Source organism: Orbicella faveolata, unplaced genomic scaffold, assembly GCF_042242905.1.
Source record: "Orbicella faveolata isolate gen_17 unplaced genomic scaffold, um_ofav_v1 contig_14, whole genome shotgun sequence".
Classification (NCBI taxonomy): domain Eukaryota; kingdom Metazoa; phylum Cnidaria; class Anthozoa; order Scleractinia; family Merulinidae; genus Orbicella; species Orbicella faveolata.
In genome coordinates this window covers 11,804,626-11,824,212 of record NW_028301541.1, presented here as the reverse complement: position 1 = coordinate 11,824,212, position 19,587 = coordinate 11,804,626, and the positions used below count along the sequence as shown (strand labels likewise).

Genomic DNA, 19,587 nt, shown 5'->3' with positions numbered 1-19,587 from the left:
CGATACTCTACTCTACTCTATTCTACTCTACACTTTTCTACTCTATTCCCCTCTACTTTACTCTACTCTTCTCTACTCTATTCTACTCTACTCTACTCTGCTCTACTCTACTCTACTTTTCTCTACGCTGCACTACTCATACTCTACTCTATGCTACTCTTCTCTTCTCTACTCTACTCTTCTCTATGCTACTCTTCTCTACTCTACTCTTCTCTACTCTACCGTACTCTACTCTTTTCTACTCTACTCTCTACTGTACTCTACTCTACTCTTCTCTACGCTACTCTACTCTGTTCTACTCTACTCTTTTCTGCTCTATCTGCTCTCTACTCTACTCTACTCTACTTTACTCTACTCTATTCTACTCTACTCTCTGCTCTACTCTACTCTTCTCTTCTCTACTCTACTCTACTCTACTCTACGCTACTCTACTCTATACTTAACTCTACTCTGTGCTTAACTCTACTCTACTGTACTCTACACTACTGTACTGTACTGTACTGTACTGTACTCAACTCTACTTTACTCTACACTTCTCTACTCTACTCTACTCTATGCTACGCTACTCTGCTCTATACTTAACTCTACTCTACGCTTAGCTCTACTCTACTGTACTCTACACTACTGTACTGTACTGTACTCAACTCTACTTTACTCTACACTTCTCAACTCTTCTCTACTCTACTCTACGCTACGCTACTCTACTCTACTCTATACTTAACTCTACTCTATGCTTAACTCTACTCTACTGTACTCTACACTACTGTACTCTACTCTACTTTACTCTACACTACTGTACTCTACTCTACTTTACTCTACACTTCTCTACTCTACTTTACTCTACACTTCTCTACTCTACTCTATACTTAACTCTACTCTATGCTTAACTCTACTCTACTGTACTCTACACTACTGTACTCTACTCTACTTTACTCTACACTTCTCTACTCTAGTCTATACTTAACTCTACTCTATGCTTAACTCTACTCTACTGTACTCTACACTACTGTACTTACTCTACTCTACTCTACTGTACTCTACTCTACTTTACTCTACACTTCTCTACTCTTCTCTACTCTACTCTACGCTACGCTACTCTACTCTACTCTATACTTAACTCTACTCTATGCTTAACTCTACTCTACTGTACTCTACACTACTGTACTCTACTCTACTTTACTCTATACTTAACTCTACTCTATGCTTAACTCTACTCTACTGTACTCTACACTACTGTACTGTACTCTACTTTACTCTACACTTCTCTACTCTTCTCTATACTTAACTCTACTCTATGCTTAACTCTACTCTACTGTACTCTACACTACTGTACTCTACTCTACTTTACTCTACACTTCTCTACTCTACTCTATACTTAACTCTACTCTATGCTTAACTCTACTCTACTGTACTCTACACTACTGTACTTACTCTACTCTACTCTACTGTACTCTACTCTACTTTACTCTACACTTCTCTACTCTTCTCTACTCTACTCTACGCTACGCTACTCTACTCTACTCTATACTTAACTCTACTCTATGCTTAACTCTACTCTACTGTACTCTACACTACTGTACTCTACTCTACTTTACTCTATACTTAACTCTACTCTATGCTTAACTCTACTCTACTGTACTCTACACTACTGTACTTACTCTACTGTACTCTACTGTACTCTACTGTACTCTACTGTACTTTACTCTACACTTCTCTACTCTACTCTATACTTAACTCTACTCTATGCTTAACTCTACTCTACTGTACTCTACACTACTGTACTTACTCTACTCTACTCTACTGTACTCTACTCTACTTTACTCTACACTTCTCTACTCTTCTCTACTCTACTCTACGCTACGCTACTCTACTCTACTCTATACTTAACTCTAATCTATGCTTAACTCTACTCTACACTACTGTACTCTACTCTACTTTACTCTATACTTAACTCTACTCTATGCTTAACTCTACTCTACTGTACTCTACACTACTGTACTTACTCTACTGTACTCTACTCTACTTTACTCTACACTTTTCTACTCTAGTCTACTCTACTCTACCCTACGCTACTCTACTCTACTTCATACTACACTACTCTGCTCTGCTCTGCTCATCGTCATGATGAGAGACTTCATAGACACAATAGAGATAATAACCCATGAACTTAATAAATCCAGCTTAACTGAAAGAAAACCTTTTATTTCCTATTACAGCAGTCTGTTAGTGTAGAAGGGTAGTCCAGGAGAAACACATCCTCCTGGTCTCGTTTAAGTTACCTTTCAGCACTATAGTGGACACTAGATAGAGGCCTTACAGTCATGGAAAACGCTGCTGACAATAACCACAATTTTTGGGACATTTGTGTCTGCCAATAATTGTTATTAATAATAAGGAACAACATGTCAGGCTATTTAATGCCACCATAGAAGTTATAGAAATTCAGTACCTTGTAGAATTTTGTCTTTTTTGAACATTGTGTGCTGAGAACATAAAATTTAGTAATTGGAAGAAACAGGACATAGTTTATCAGCATCTGACAGGGTCCCAATGGGGGTTAGGGCTAAAAGTACTTTATTATTAGTCTTAGAGTAGCGCACCTTCCAATTGGTTAATACACTTTATACATTTTTCCTTGTATTGCACTATTTTCTCAGTTTGCTTATTTGTATTTTTGCTCTGGATTTTTCTCCATATAGATATTTCCTTTTAGTTTGTCTCCTAACATATGGAAACACCTTTTACTGCTTTTGCAGAGGAAGAAGATAATTCCTGTCAGGATCCACATTTCGAGCTCAAGTTTTTTTGCAGTGCCTGAACTGCCTTAAGTTTTCCAACTTTTAGCGAGCCGGAGCTCAAGCATATGGTTCTACATAGCCAATAAGTGAGGTACCAAAAAAAAAAAAAAAAAAAAACTGGTCTGTATCAACCTTTTGAGTGTAGTAATGCATACCATCAATTTTAGAGATATTTTCTCTGTTATTTGTCTTCTGTTCAATTTAGCACAAACTTTCATTGTAAAACTTTTCTCTGTTCTATATTCATTGCTTAATTCTTTTAGCTGGCAAATATATACCTGAATTATCTTGAAGAAAGGTCTGTTTTAATTAATTTTTGCTACATTCCAAACCCACCTGTGTCAAAAAGTTTAAACTTAATAGGTATACTGAGTGTTACCTAACAATAAAGGTAGTTTATTCAAATGTTGTTTGCCTCTCATTAATAAGTCATGTTAATGTTATTTTTGCTTCCATTTCCTAGTTTCAGTCTAGCTTGATCGTGAATTGAACTCTCGAAGGAACAGTGGTTTGAAGGAATACTGCATGTTGCACAAATATAAAGCGTACATTTCTTACATTTTCCTTTAAGCCTCAGTTTTCTGGTCTTTTAAGCTTCTTTTAACAAACAACTCAAGTTTTATAGATTGGTTTTAAAGCCATTAACGCACCGAATTTCAGCCTTGGACTTGCAACTTGTCAAATCAAAACGAAATGGAAAGGAAAATACTAACCCAGTATAAGTTGCAGAGGAACATTTAGAATAGCTCAAAGCCAGGGTTCTTTGTTCCCTTTCTTCCCCACGCTTTTTCAGAAATGACTGGTTCGGTGTTGTTCTTTCCTTTTGCCAAAGAGCTCAAGGCCATCAGGGACTCCACTACCCCTAACCATACACAGTTTAAACTGTGCAGTTTGTGTTCATTTCCTCAGAAAAGCTTTTTGGATTTTTTTTTCCGAAAAACGTTTTTAGAAAGGTTTTTACTGACAGTGATTTTCCTTTGTTGTCAGCTCCATATTTAGAAATGAACACATTCACTTGCTTTATTGGTCTTTTTCACTTCATTTAAACAGGATGAGATTCAATAAAAACTTCTCTCCGAGGATCGCTATTACAATTCTTTTATTTTGTAAAAAAAATGTTACACGTGTGGCGTGCAAACATCAAGTTATCGATGCATTGGGGAGGTGTGCACAATTCTCTGTCACGTAGTAACTTACTGTTAGGAAACTCTTGTTTTGTAAATCTTTATCTTTCCAAATAACAGCAACCTATTTACTCTATTTTACTCTATTCAAAGAATAGTAACATCTTCATTATATTCAAAGAAAATTCATATCTTCATTATATTTTCTTGCTCTTTTTGCTTGGGGTTTTATACAGTGAAACCTCTATTAAGCTGATCCCCAATTAAGCGGACACCCTCTATTAACCGGACACTTAGCCTGGTCCTGAAATTAACATGTTATATTTCCCTTTATAATGAACCCCTATTCAGTGGACACCTCTATTAAGCGAATGCGGACACTAAAATAAATTGTATTTGGCTAATTTCTATTGTTAAAAACCTCTATTAAGCGGACACCGGACTGAATTGACAATGTGGCATTGGATTACGTCCTTGAAATAGTCAATTAAATGTACCTGTATTATCGTTGCTCTATGGAAAGGGCATTAGTACAAACAAATTAAAGTTGGTAATGAAAGCTGATGAACTTCAACTCTGGATAGCTTCGTTAACAACCTGGAACTTTATTACAGTACAGAGGACCTGTTGAATGTTAATTTTTAACCAACATTGTGCAATTGTCATAAACCTTTATTAAGCAGACACCCTCTATTAAGCGGACACTTGGGAAGGTCCCGAAGGTGTCCACTTAATAGAGGTTTCACTGTATCTGTAAAAGTCATCCTTTCTATTCCTTGAGGACTCTTGTTCATCCATCAATTCAAAATGCTCCCATGGTGTCATGGGTTGTGACTGTTTTAATTATTACTGACATGCAATCACAAAAAAGGCAATCATTTAGACTTTCAGTATTATATTAAGACTGAGGGTGTATCTTGGGATGAAGTGAAAACCAGAACCAAATTAGTTCTATGACCAAATATTAATTTTATGGAAAAAAATCAGACCATTTTCTTTGGTTCCTGTGGTCTGATGATCTTGCTTGTGATTGGTTATAACACAATAAACATTCCAGACAGATTTTAGGCTTTCAGGATTTGACATGTTTGACAGGCAGTAATACCTTTGCTCCCCCAAAGACACCCAAAACCCCCACCCCCTACCTATAACATGGCACATTGCTTGGGACACAAACCAAAGATTGTCCACAAATTTAAAGTGCCTAGGAGGTAAAAAATAATTGCTGCTTATTTGAAAGGCTTTCAAAGTAAAATGAATGGCATTTTCTTTTTGGAATATCTTTTTTCATTTTAGAGATATTCACGTTTTTGTATTGTGCAAATGAGGAAAGTGATGACGTCATAAACAGTTCCACTTAAACAATAAAATACTGAATCAAGAATATCTCCATAAATATTGGAGCAGTGTTCTTCAAACTTGGCATCAGAAATGTGCATCACAAAAGAAACAGAATGATACCTACTATGTTATTGCCATGGCAACACTCTTGGCTCCAGTCTCTTTTTGTGAAAAACCAAATATCCCCATTTGCAACCTTTTAAAGTGGGACAGAAGGTTTTGCTCTGAACACACAGGGTTCCCATTTTGTCTTAACTCTCTCCATTAGATCGTTGGGAGTGGATGATCCTTTTTAGTACAAAATCTGGGAATTTTAGTCTTAATTAAAACAGGACCAGTGGTATGACTGTTGTCATGGCAATGGCATGACTGGTGTCATTTTGTTTCTTTTGTGATGTACATTTCTGGTGCCATGTCTAAAGAACACTGCAGCTTTAATATTTCTAGAAATATTCTTGATTGACTGTTGTACTGTTTTAGTTGAACTACCTGTGAAATCATCACTTTTCTCATTTGCATAATACAGAAACGTAAATATCTCCAAAACGAAAAAAGATATTCCAAAAAGGAAAATGCCATTCTTCTTTACTTTGAAAAGCAAATGAGCAGCAATTATTTTTTTACTTCATTGGCACTTTAATACAGATAGAAAAAAAATGCCTAAAAGGACAACAAACTTGGTTGTATAAATTATGTTAGATATAGTGAGTAACAAACTTGGAAATATACCCCGTTACAATCAATCAAATATTTTCGCTCACGTATGATTGGTCTAAACGCGTCATATGACCGAATATTCCCCAGCTAAAACTTGAGAATATCCAAGAATATTCCCCAATTTTCGAAACTGTGTGTGTTGCGAAAATTATATGAAGGATAATAAACACAAAAGCTTCCATTTGACTTCGAAAATATGCTTGTCCTTGGACATTATCTGTTCCTGGAAGCTCACAGTTTTCCTTAAGCTGTGCTCTTGGAAAACTGTTCGAAAACTGTTCTTGGAACAGATAATGTCTGTAGACAAATATCTGAACATATTTTCCCACCAAATAGAGGCTATTGTTTATATAGAGCCCCTGGGGGGGGGGGGGGTACTCCTATACTCCCATATATAAGCTATAGATTGTTTTCACGTGACATCATCACTTTCGAAAATTTAAAACTAGAGAGCCACCAAAGTTTTTATCCTCATCAGCCATAAGAGACGGTATATTTATATCTGTTTACAATTTTACAGCTCAATAGCGTGCTTCATTTGGAATCCAGAGCATTTTGAATTTCAGGGTTATGGAGGTGCGTGACACAAGGCTACGATCGAGTTTGTCGAAAAATATATACTTATCTCATGATTTTGAGCCTTTCTAGAAGTGAGAGCATTATGAAAAGTGCTTATGTAAATGCTTGTTTGATCAGTACTGATAATCAGTCGCCTAGATAGCCAAAGTAAGTTCCAGATGTTTACACTATTTTCTGGCCGCCACAATGGTGTACCATGGAGGTACACCAACATAGCGTTTTCATACTGGGTTCTGCAAATACCTGCGAAACATTTCAATGAATATCTGAAGTTTGGGGAAACGCACAGGCCTAAAACTTGGAGAAGTGTCTTTTTTAGTTATCTTCTATACCATCGTAAGTTCATAGCTTTTTCCACTGGATGGTTTTCGATTTATTTTTTTATTGCGTGACAGTGAAAACGATCTATATGGGTAAGTGTGGCTGTGAAGGGTATCGGTTTTCAGGAAGTTTAGTCTAGGAAGGGGTATAGAAATCAGATGTAGTTTTGGTCTAGAATAGGGAACCGGGAAAGTCGACGGTGTATAATTCTTTACCCTGGGTTCCCAGGGGTGGGGGTACTCCCATATATGGGTTATATAGGTATGTGCCATGGGATAGGGTATGGTTTTTGAGGTTCTCGATCCTTAAATACGGTATTATTTTCGCTTACGTTGGCATAGTGTCCCTGGTGTGAACCTTAGATAGGGTGCCTAAATTGTATCAGCTGAAATAGCAGTGCGTATTAAGTGCATATTAAGCCTATAGCAGTGCATGTTAAGCTTACATGTTTCTGTCATAAAACATAACACGGCATATAAGACAAAATGCTATTAATCTAAACTTAGAATTAGATATCCAGTTCAATTAGCGCTGTTGCCTCCTTTCAAGTTGTTTTTTATGGTTGGCCATTCTTTTCAAAATTACAACAGGATATATGCGGGTTTTTCTGTCACATATACTTGTTTACATACATTACGTATGGGCTTTAAGCTCATATATACTACCATTTAGATCGTGTATATAGGCATTTTTAAAGGGCCACATATTTGCGTAAATTCAAGCGCGGGGATATGCGAAATAAATGCCCAAATATACGTACATATATATGCATGCTAACATGCCCGTATATGCAGGTCTTGTAAATTACGTTGTATATGCCAGCACGAAATGTGCCTTTTAAGAGAATGGCTGTTCGTGTATGATAGCAATGAAAATTACTTTAACTAGAAATCGTAAATAAGGTGGCAGTGGTGAAATGGCTTGTCTTGGTCTATCTGTTATTTAATGTTTGTTACTGCAGCTCCCCCAATGACTGAACTTCTAGAAACAGTTATGCGTCTTTTAAATGACTGTTGAAGATTTTATCCTCACGCTGATCGTAACATGGCAGAGAACTTGATCGTTCGTCGTGAAGTTGCTGTGGATTCTGTTCACCGTTTAGTTATTCATTGGACAGAAGTGCGCAAGCGAATGCTAAGAGAATTCTGCCTCTTGAATTGCTGGTGAGAAAAATTCAATACTTACTACATAGATGGGAAATGTTTGCAGTTCAGTTTTGAACTTGAGTAATCTCAAACTACACAAAGTATAAGCAGTGGAAGACATTCTTATAGAGAAAAATTTATATTTGGGTTAACTTTTAATCCTGGGTTAGCGTTAACTGGCTTTCGAACAACCCAGCCCTGATGATTCGAGACATAAGACTAAAGTGGGTTTTCCAATTCTGGTATCAGTATCATGCTGGGTCATTTGTGAAGTAGAAATATCTATGGTCAGAGTGCATAAAGGGAAAGTTTTTTTTCGAACTGACCCAGCAGGGTCTGATTTGAGGTGGTTCAATACCATCACAAGGCGTGTTGACAGCGTCAGAGGACCTAATTCTCTCTGGCACATTGATGGACTACACTGCCTTGTCAGTTGGAGGTTTGTAATACATGGTGGCTTTGACAGGGTTTTTAGACTTTAAGTTGTGCAGCAAACAATTCTGCTGCGACTGGGCTCGCTCTCTTCTTAGCTGCTGTACAAAGTTATCGATTGCCCTCTAGAGTGTGTTCAGACGAAGGGGATGAAAATTTAGAGGCAGGAAGAGCTATGCTATGACACAGGGGATTTAATAGGGGAAGCAACATTGCTGGGTTGTCTGTACACAACCAGTGAATTGAGCGTCTCTAGAGAGAAGTCTCTATTTAAGTCAGTCAGTTCTACTACACTCTGTTCTACCAGATGGAAGAAAATGACATCCTAGAATCGACCAGCATAATCGATCTGTTCTGTTTGTATTACACATTTCTTTCCAGAATTAACAACCACTTAAACCTCCTAGTTGAGGCATGGAATAACCCTGCTGTATGCACAACCAATATGGGTGAATGCGGTGATTTTACAAGATATATGGAATACTGGAAATACTAGCTGTCAAGGATACATTTGATGATAACACCCAACCAGATGAATTATCTTGTGAAGACCCAATAGGACTTACACTAAAATCACATTCTGTTTCCTAAAACTCCCCTTGAGGTATTGATATATCATAGGCTGGACGACCCACTCTTCCATTACAAGCTGATACAGTTGGCAAAGCCCTAATGGGAATACACTGAGGTGCATGGAACTGCTCTTAATGCAAACATTTCCCATCTAGTGGTAAATATTGCATTTGTCTCACCAGCGATTCTAGAGGCCGTATCCTCCCAGCATTCACCTTGGTACCTCTGTCTAATGAGTCAACTAAAGGATTAGCCTGCGTAGCTTGGCGGTTTAGCAATTTTTTAAGCAATTTGAGTACGAGCGCACAAAACGACAAAGCCGTGAAAACGAGCAGGAACCCCCCAGGCTCCTCGTGGCTACGCCGCATTTGGTGCTCGTTATTGCAGCTTCGTCACTTTCTTAGTGTTCGGATAAAATCTTGAACAGTCATTCAAAAGACGCACAACTGTTTCTAGAAGTTCAGTCACTGGGGGAGCTGCAGTAACAAACATTAAATAGCAGTTAGACCAAGACAAGCCATTTCACCACTGCCGCCATATTTACGATCTCTAGTTAAAGTAATTTTCATTGCTATCATACACGAACAGCCATCCTCTTAAAAGGCAAATTTCGTACTGGCATATACAACGCAATTTACGAGACCCGCACATACACGCATTTTAGCACGCATATATATGCGTCCTTGTAGGACGCGTATATTTGGGCATTTGTTTCGCATATCCCCACGCTTGAATTTACGCAATTATGTGACCCTTTAAAAATGCGTGGGAGGCGCGGTGGCCTCATGGTTAGTGCGCTCGTCTCCGGATCGAGCAGTCCGGGTTCGAGCCCTGGCTGGGGTCATTGTGTTGTGTTCCTGGGCAAGACACTTTACTCTCACAGGGCCTCTCTCCACCCAGGTGTATAAATGGGTACCGGCGAACTTAATGCTGGGGGTAACCCTGCGATGGACTAGCATCCTATCCAGGGGGGAGTAGAAATACTCCTAGTCGCTTCATGCTACGGAAACCGGGATAAGCTCCGGCCTGATGGGCCACTTGGCTTGCATGCAGACTTTACCTTAAAAATGCATATATACACGATCTAAATGGTCGTATATATGAGCTTAAAGCCCATACGTAATGTATGTAAACATGTATATGTGGCAGAAAAACCCGCGTATACCCTGTCAAAATTTTGAAACAAATGGCCAACCATAGTTTTTAGCTATTTGATACAACCAAATGTTGTTGATGATTGTGGTTGCACGTGTACAAAGATGACATGATTATTTTATTTGTTTCAGTTCCATATAAAGTAGCAGCAGGGATAAAAAACAACTCTGAAAAGATTTAGCATGTTTATGATGGCATATTATTAGAGTACGCTTAGTCTACTATAATATGCTTGATGGTAACTTCCAGTTATCTTACAGAAACGAAATAAAGTTGACCCATTCAAGCTATTTTGAGTTTTTGTTTTTCTCTCGCATAGGGTGTCATTTTTCGGGTTTGGGCCTTAAATAGGGTATCAATTTTCGTTTGATTTATCCTTAAATAGGGTCTGGGTTTAAGTCCCTTCGCGGTACACACCTATCCGAAATTTATTGGAGTTCCCACCTCCTCCCCGGGCCTGGGTTACTGGTTTGCTTAGAGTTTACTAGTCATTGGCTTAGTTAATAGCGTATGTTGGACTATGACAGTGTTAAAGATTCTGCATGGAAAATAGCCAGTCTGGGATAAGGCAGGGGTTTTTGGTGCCTAGTCTAGAATAGAGTTGCAAAATCAAGCTGATCATAGCCCAGAGATTTACAGAGTATCCGCTCTCCCCCTACACCCCACGCATAGAGCCTTGGTTCTAGAAGAATAACTCAGCAAAATTATGCACGTTCATTAGCCGTGATAACAGGTAAAATTAAAAAAAGAGGTGCTTTAATTTCATACCTGAAGCCCACAAGTTCCAGAGCTACGCTGCCAAATACTCTCACCGCTCTAGTCGCTCCCGCCATTTTCATTTATTTTGTTTATGCGACAACAGTCCAAAACACAGCGGATCTTCAGGGCTTCACAAAGTACGTCACGTAACTTTAAACAAGAGACACGTGGGAATAAAACCGAACGAAGATGGCGATGCTTTGTAAACCATGAGGTTTTAGGCAGTATCGAAGTAAATATGTTTGGCTCAACTGCCGTGCCTTTTCATCATTTAGAAGGATTAAGACTTGCTTTGTACACACCTGAAGAGACGAAAAAACTTAGCGTCATAAAGTTAACAAATCCAGAAACATTTGACTCATTGTTGCACCCAAACTTTGGAGGTCTTTATGATCCAGCACTTGGGCCAACAGACAAAGATGATTTATGTGGAACCTGTGCTCAGAACTATATTTACTGCCCTGGACACTTTGGTCATTTGGAACTTCCCTTGCCTGTGTATCATCCATTATTTTTCAAGGAATTGCTGCAAATTTTAAGGTCCTCATGTTTCAAGTGCGGTGACCTCTTGTTTTCAAACACTGTAAAGCATGTGTTTCTATGGTAAGTGATGTATTTGTCAATTCTATGTATTGAATATAAACCCTACAGCTAAACAGGTAAAGATGCTATAGACATAGTTGTGGTGTTGTACCGTTTAAGTGAAACCACCGCAAGTTAAACTCAACTCTGATTTATTGACTACATGCTCGCACCGACTACAAGGGGAATGCGAACTCCTTTCTGACCGCGTACTCGTATGATTGACAGATGTCACAACACTACATCTCTCCCCTCCTTGATGATAAACTTACAATCATATATGTCGACTAACTAGATCAAACAACTTTACAATAACATCAACAAACGATAAGCATGCCTTCTAGTAACGGGTCTCTTAAAGTGTTCAGTGTTTATGCTAGTAGATTATTTGGACATAATCTGTGAGCCTCGCTGGGGGTCTCCTCTGTCTCTGTGACCTCCGCAGGCCTCCGTCATTTGCGCTTGAGGGGGTTGGATCTTCATCTCGTGTCGAAACTTCGGCTTGTTCAGCAGGGAAGTCCTCTGGTTCTTCCTGTTCTCTGCGATTTCCTTCAGCTTTCAGATCTTTCGGGATGATTTTAAACAAGGATGAGTTTCGCGTTATGGACTTGAAACCGTCACTAGCCGTAACCATAGATCCTTTCTTTTCCTGTACAACAAGGGGTTCTGGATTAAAAGGTGTGCTTAATTTGTTTTTCTTTGTTTGTCTCACAAGCACTGTATCTCCTGGTTTGATATTGCTTGGTTTTGTGTTCAGTTTCGAGTCTGCATACGCCTTGATCTTTGACTTCTGTTCTGCCTCTCTCTCTGCCATGGTCTTCTGAGTCTCCTGCAGGGTATGCTTTCTAGCTGGTGTTGGTGATACTTCTGGCAGGGTGATCTTGAGTTTTCTTCCATTGAGTGCTTCACTTGGGGATACATTCGTGGTCGTGTGCGGTGTTGCACGATACTGTCTGAGAAATTTGTACAGTTCCTGTTTCCAATTTTTGCCCTCAACGACAGCAGTTCGCACGCGCTTCTCAAGGTTTGGCATAAAACGTTCTGCTTCGCCATTGGCTCTCGGCCAAAGAGGTTGAACTTTCCTGTGATGGAATCCTAAATGCTTCGCAAAGTTGCTGAACTCGACTCCGTTCAAAGGGGGGCCATTGCCGGTCTTCAGCTCGTCCGGAATTCCCTGCCTTGCAAATATGGTGTCGAACCTCGGGATAACAGATTTGGCTGATGTGGACTTGACGATCTCAACTTCCGGGAAGCAGCTGTATTCGTCAATGACAACTAGGAGATAGTCACCCGAAGGGAATGGTCCAAGGAAATCCATTGCCAGCATTTTGCACGGTCCACTAGGTAACGGCGTCATCTGCAGAGGTTCAATTCACGATGCCTTGCTTGGAGTTACTGCTTGGCATGCTAGGCAGTTATCGACTTTATCTTAGACCATCTTGTCTATTCCAGGGAACCAAACTTTCTCCCGAATTAAACGCTTCGTCTTTACGATGCCTTGATGTCCCACATGTGCCAGCTCTACGGCTCTTTCTCTCAGCTTGCTTGGGACTACGATTCTGTTACCTCTCGGTACCACTCCACTGTAGACCAGTAGCTCGTCCTTGAGTCTTTTGTAGTCTAGTATCTCAGAATCAGTCCAGCAGTCTGTCTCGATCGCCTTGATCAGTGACTGGAGTGTGGAATCTTTCTCTGTTTCAACCCGAATCTCTTGAAGTGTCATAGCCTTTGGTATGACGTTGGTACAAACATAGTTCACATATTCATCGGCAATGTTTCTCTCTGCGGTTGCTTGGAGGTTTGGGTGTCTGCTCATGAAGTTGGCGGGGTTCTCAGCATCCTTTCCAGGCCGATACACAAGATGACAGCTGTGCGGCATCAGCCTTAGCTTCCATTGGTCCATGCAAGCTGAAGTGGGCTTGTGACTCTTAAAGATGCCTAGGAGAGGCTTGTGATCCATCACGAGTGTAAACTCAGATCCGTAAAGGTAAAGATGAAAATGTTCCAGAGCCCACACGATCGCTGAGTGCTCGACTCGCGTAGCTGATAACCTTGCCATTCTGTGCTAGTAACCCTCCAAGACCGACAGGGCTTGCATCGACTATCACTTCGGTCTCTTGGGCAGGATTGAAGTATGCCATGACATGACTCTTAGTCAGACTGTCCTTGAGTTTGTCAAATGCATGTTGCTGTTCGTCTGACCACTGCCAAGGTGTCTCCTTTTTGGTGAGAGCCCGTAACGGTATCGTGATTGTAGCATACTCTGAGATGTAGCGAGAAACGTACTGGGCCATTCCTAGTAACGACTTGACTTTGCTCACATTCGCTGGCTCGCCCATGTTGGTGATGGCTTCTATTTTCTCAGGATCGGCTCTGATTCCTTCGCTGCTGAAAATATGGCCATAGAACGTGACCTCACTCTTTGAGAAACTACACTTCTCCTTGTTCAGACATACGTCATGTTGTTGAAGTCTGGTCAGGACACCATAGAGATTCTGGTCATGCTCTGCTGTAGTCGCTCCGAACACGATGATGTTGTCAGAGATATTCTTGCATCCCGGTAGGCCTGTAAGTATTTCCTCAATTGCATTCTGGAAGACCTCTGATGCGGCGTTTATTCTGAACATCAGACGTTTGTACCTCCTCAGACCTACATGAGTGCTAAAAGTTGTGATGTGGCGACTCTCTGGTTCTAGCTTAAGTTGATGGTATCCGGAGGAGAGGTCTAGCTTGCTGAAAATGGTCGCATTGTTTAGATCGGCGACCAGGTCGTCTATGGTCGCCATTAGGTGCTTCTCACGCTTTACCGCCTTGTTAGCTTCTCGCATGTCTACGCATAATCTGACTTCTCCAGAGCTCTTTGGGACCACTACGATGGGGCTCACCCATGGAGTTGGGCCTGTCACCTTTTCGATAATGTCTAATCTCTCTAGTCTCTCCAGCTCCTTTTCCATGTCTTGCCGTACATGAAAGGGGATTCGGCAGTGTGGTTGTTGTTTGGGCTGCACATCAGGGTCTATGTGAAGCTTGACTACCTTTCCTCTCACTTTGCCGATGCCGCCAAACAGATTTTCAAATTCACCGCTCGCAAGGTACTGGGGACTAGTCTTGTCGGTTCCGACTTGGTTGACAATCTTTAGGAGTTCTAGCCTTTGCGCAGTGTCATATCCTAGGAGATTTCCTGAACTGCCTTTAACAACATGGAGAGTCACTGATGTGCTGTTGGATTTTGCAGTTATCTTGGCGTGAATGGTTCCTAGCAGGGGTAGGGGTGTGGATGATCCATAAGAGAAAATTCGCCGTTTGGCTTGTTTTAGAGGTTTTGCTTTGCCTTTGTAAATTCTTTGGTAGGTGACTTCGTTGATGAGATTAACTGAAGCTCCAGAATCCAGCATCAGTTCTACATATTCTCCATCAATCTCCAATCTGCACATGGGTTGTTTCTTCTCTCCTACTGCGTATACGTAGTCTTCCTCATCTGTGTCTTCTTCTTCTGTCACGCGTTTCACTGAACCAGGTGGAACAGTTCCACAAACTTTAGCAAAATGATTGAGCTTGCCACAGGAGGTGCACTTCTTGTTTTTAGCAGGGCAGGAGTCTTTGTGGGGGTAAGCGCCGCTGCAATTTCTGCATTTTGATGACTCCTTAGTCTTGCGTGACTGATTGTGTGACTCGCTGCGTGATTCGCCGTGTTCCTCTCGTCGGCGACCTTTGCCTTTCTTTGGACGCCTGTCGCTCTTCTTTTTGTGTTTTATGTTGTTCACTGTCGTTTTGTCACTCTCCACTTCTTTAGCTTGCGTTTCACTGAGCTCGAGGGCTCTGCCAGCTTTTAAAAGAGCAGTTAAATCAAGGTCTTCACGTAGTGCTTTCCACCTCAGTGCATTTGACTTGCAGCTTAGAATAATTTGCTCATTGATTTCTTTATCGGTGTCTGCAAATTCGCAGGTCTTCGCAAGAGTTCGAAGTCTTGTGTGGAAACTGTCCAAACTCTCGCCTTCGTTTTGCTGAGCTTTTCTGAAATTGAAGACCTCGTAAGTTGTGTTGACTTGGGGATTGAAGTGAGCGGTAAGTTTTTCGATGGCCGTTTTGTAATCTTTGTCTTCACCGGTGTCTTCAAGTGTGTTGAAGATCTCGTCGACTTTGGGACCGCTGTAATGTAGCAGAAGAGCACGTTTTTGTTTTACGTCTGCGATTCCCATTCCTACAATTAGATTCTCGAATCTGGCCAGCCATTTCTTCCACCTTGGACCCAAATTGCCGTCTAGGTGCACTTGGAAAGCCGGGAAAGTCGGGAGCGAAACTGCCATGTTGTCGAATGTTTGTCAGGATTATCTTGTCCGTGCTTTGGGATTTGAGTTGCGTTAATGTTCGCGCTTCGGGACTTGAATTGCTTTGTCCACGCTTTGGGACTTGAATTCTCTTACTGGATACGCTTCTTGGATCCTTGTCGCCAGGTGTGGTGTTGTACCGTTTAAGGTTACGGTATACCTTCAGGGGTGTCTCGCGCGCAAGCGATGTAGCGCGTGCAGTTTAAGCTGTAGATACCTAAACCCCTATACCAAATTAAAGCTTATGGAGCTGGCTATCAAACTATACCAAGAATTTTGAAAGAAAATGAATTGTTGAATTTTTCACGACCACTAAATGCGAGCGCCCGAATCACCTTTCGAAAGCTACAAGTCAAAGCGAATTTCGTTTTTCGCCAATTTAATTTTTTCCTCGGTTTCAGGGCCCAAAGCGCTTAAAAAACGTGTCTGCGTTTTGGCATATTCGATTGCAGTAAAAAGTTACAGAACATTTTCGAAATAGGATTAAAAAAATGTGGAGTGATCGTACAAAAATCGCTCTCGAAGAAAAAGTATTTCGAAATTAACAATTCCCAGACACGCTTTTGTAGTTTATATGTTAAACTCGCCACTGTCCAAATTTAAGAGCAATTGAACAAATTCCCTTTGAGTTATAACTCTTTAAAGTGTCTGCTTCAAGCGAAAAAATTTATTCGAGAAAACAGCGCTAAGAAAAATTTTCTGCTTCGCGAACAAACTCCGCCCACAAACGCCTTTAACTGGGTTCTCAGGTACCTAAGCCAATCAGTGCAGGGAAACTTTATTACCGTTAACCTCCTGGTGAAATTTACGTGCGAATCTCTAAAAAACTCTTGTGTTTCGCAATGCGCTCAAGGAACCGAAGGCAGAGAGATAATTTTTCTGTAGCTCGGTTTTTCTTGAAGCTGGTCTAGCAAAATGGGGAAGACTAAAAAGGATACGAACGCTAGAGTGGCTGAGCGAAGGAAACAAATAAAAGACAGCGCGGAGAGCAACTGTGTGTGGGCAACTGTGCATGGATAATATTTCAAATGGTCTCAATGAGTCCGACGATTCGTCGATATCGGACTCATCAGAAGAGTCTCTGTCAGCATCCCTGTTATTGCTGTCAAGTTCCAAAATTTTTACAGAACCTTTCTTTTCTCTCACCACGAATATTTGCCCACCTTATACGATAACTATAGCTTCATCCGCGTGGCGAACTTTCGCTTCTTCACTCATTGATGTATTTTCATTCGTTCTTCGCTGTTTTCGCTTTTTCGAACCGGTCCATGGTTTAAACGTGTCTATGTTTACTTATAACTTAGTAGAGACACGCCTAATATCAAAAATGCTGGGTAGTCAGAACAACAATGCTGATCAACTGAGTAGTCAATTCGTGACATCCATATAGGTAATTCCCGCGAAAATCGTCTCGATTGATTGCATACGTGCCATAGGGCTGTCAATCAAGAGGTAAACTTTTACTTCCGGTGAAAACGTAAAACCGCCATTTCTCCACCAATATTTAGCCTTTTTCAAAAATTTTTTTCAGAAATTAGAGATTATTCTTCGACCTCTGTTTTGACCCAAAAATCCAAATTTGAAGAAAATTGCCGACCCGAAGGTATACTGTAACCTTAAGTGAAACCACCGCAAGTTAAACTCAACTCTGATTTATTGACTACATGCTCGCACCGACTACAAAATGCAGACTGGGCACAAATTTCAGACTGAGAATAAAAGACATAAAAATTGTTTCTTTGTCTAACATGACATAACATGTCATCTTCTAACATACCTAGTGTCACACAATTGCATTTCCACGGTCATCTTCCAACGGAAAATTAATTGCATTATTGGGGATTATCCTTTGCCTGCTTCTTCATATATTTTGTTTTTAAATAATACACCAAGGTCATAGTCATCATATTCAAGCATCTCATGGTCATAGTAAAGTCTGTATACGAGCCGAGTGGCCCATCAGACCAAAGCTTATCCCGGTTTCTGTAGCATGAAGCAACTAGGAGTATATCTACTCCCCCCTGGATGGGATGCTAGTCCATTGCAGAGTTACCCCCAGCATTAAATTTGCCAGTTCCCATTTATACACCTGGGTGGAGAGAGACACTGTGAGAGTAAAGGGTCATGCCCAAGAACACAACACAATGACCCCGGCCAGGACTTCTTGATCCAGAATTGAATGCACTAACCTTGAGGCCACTGTCCCTCCCATCAACAATCTCATACTGGTTCTTAAATAGAATTTCAATCCTCCATAGTCCTCCCACTCAGCACGTGAGATGTCAGTTTTGAATAACAACAGGCTCTACAGTTATCAAAACATGTCAGGGTAAACCAGACATGAATAACGTATGGTATGAGTAAATGTCCACATAAAGAGCAGTATTATACATTGATATAATGACATGTTTGGTAAGTGAGAAATAATTTTGGATAAGAGTATCGGTAAAAATTAAAGAGATAAAGTTATGTTGATATGAGTGAAGAATATACAGCATATCTTTACAGGGAAAAGCAAAGCATTGTTTTTATGACTGGCTATTTCTTTACTTTTTGTTGTTGTTTTATCTTTTATCTTGTTAGCAATTTCTTAATTATTTGTACCGGTATGTAAAAATCAGTATGTGCCCTCCTTTGGTTTTGACCTCAGTATGCATTAATTTTTGTCTACAATATGAACAATTTTATTCTCAGTCTGCAGTCTACATTTTGTACTGATCAATAGTGGCTACATGTGTGCACACATGTCCAGTATTTAAAAGTAGGAAGGTTAAGATGCAACATCGACATAATCAATAGGGTTCTTCAATCTGATTGATAATTTACAACATTGTGTGTATGGACAAGAATTTTGACTGGAGATGATCACAGCTTCTTATAGTTCTCATTCCAAGCCTGCTCGTCCCCTTGTGGGCCTTTGTCAGGCATTTTGACAACTTTTGCAGCCAAGCTTTCAATTGCTATTTTGTTTCTCTCTTCAAAAGTAAGCCTCAGAGGAGCATTTTTGTGCAAGCATGAGAAATTTGAATGAAAGTGTGAATTTATTTATTACCAAGTGTGTTACTTTTATTAGCAATTTTTATGTTCAAGTTAGTATTATACTTACTTGAGAAGTACAATCATGTATATATCTTTGTTTCATTTGTCAGAAATTATTCAGACAATCATTCTAGTGCAGCATGAAGTTATTATTAATTAAGTTTTTTTGGGTAGCCAGTGATCTACACTTATACTTTGAAACAAAAGGATTTAGATGAAAGTAAATGACTTGGATTAAGTTTTATACATTTACTGGTCAAAAACTGCCACTGAATGAAGTCCTGAATCAAACAAAAACAAGACATTGTAGCAGAAATTAAATGTTTTTCTGGCGCTCGTTTTATGAAGCTCAATTTGGTGTAGAAATTTTCGTAGAGTTCTACGACTCTACGCTTTTGTCACCAGTCTCCTCCTATGTGTTGGAAAGACACGTTACCTCCTACTTCAGAGCTTTTGCCAAACTTGTGTATTGTTACTATGGTTACCTGCCTATTTTGTAACATTTGATTTCAATTTGTAGCATATTCCTCGCATATATCGCATATATATTAAAGTGTTATTGAAAGTGTTAATTTGGTTTACAGTGTTTTAATCGTTTTCAATTTAAAATTCTGTATTGAGTTTACCCTCTACCATCTATGCTCTACACTCTACGGTTCTATGTACGGGCGTAGAGGCTTACAGTTATTGTAGC

General features: G+C 40.1%; 2 protein-coding genes across 3 annotated transcripts in view; one reads left to right on the top strand and one right to left on the bottom strand.

Moving 5' to 3' along the window:
* The window catches only part of LOC110060156 (uncharacterized), a 36,830-nt gene extending 25,794 nt beyond the window's left edge, over positions 1-11,036 (bottom strand). Inside the window, exon 1 of the mRNA XM_089286643.1 lies at positions 10,954-11,036. Coding sequence (XP_089142769.1) covers positions 10,954-11,024 — 71 coding nt within the window. The 5' untranslated portion in view covers positions 11,025-11,036. The remainder of the gene's footprint in view (positions 1-10,953) is intronic.
* A 69-nt stretch (positions 11,037-11,105) lies between these two features.
* Positions 11,106-19,587, top strand: part of LOC110046684 (DNA-directed RNA polymerase I subunit RPA1-like) — a 75,392-nt gene continuing 66,910 nt past the window's right edge. For both annotated transcript variants that reach the window (XM_089286642.1, XM_089286641.1), the window contains exon 1: positions 11,106-11,547. In XM_089286642.1, the coding sequence (XP_089142768.1) occupies positions 11,183-11,547 (365 nt within the window). In that variant the 5' untranslated portion in view covers positions 11,106-11,182. The remainder of the gene's footprint in view (positions 11,548-19,587) is intronic.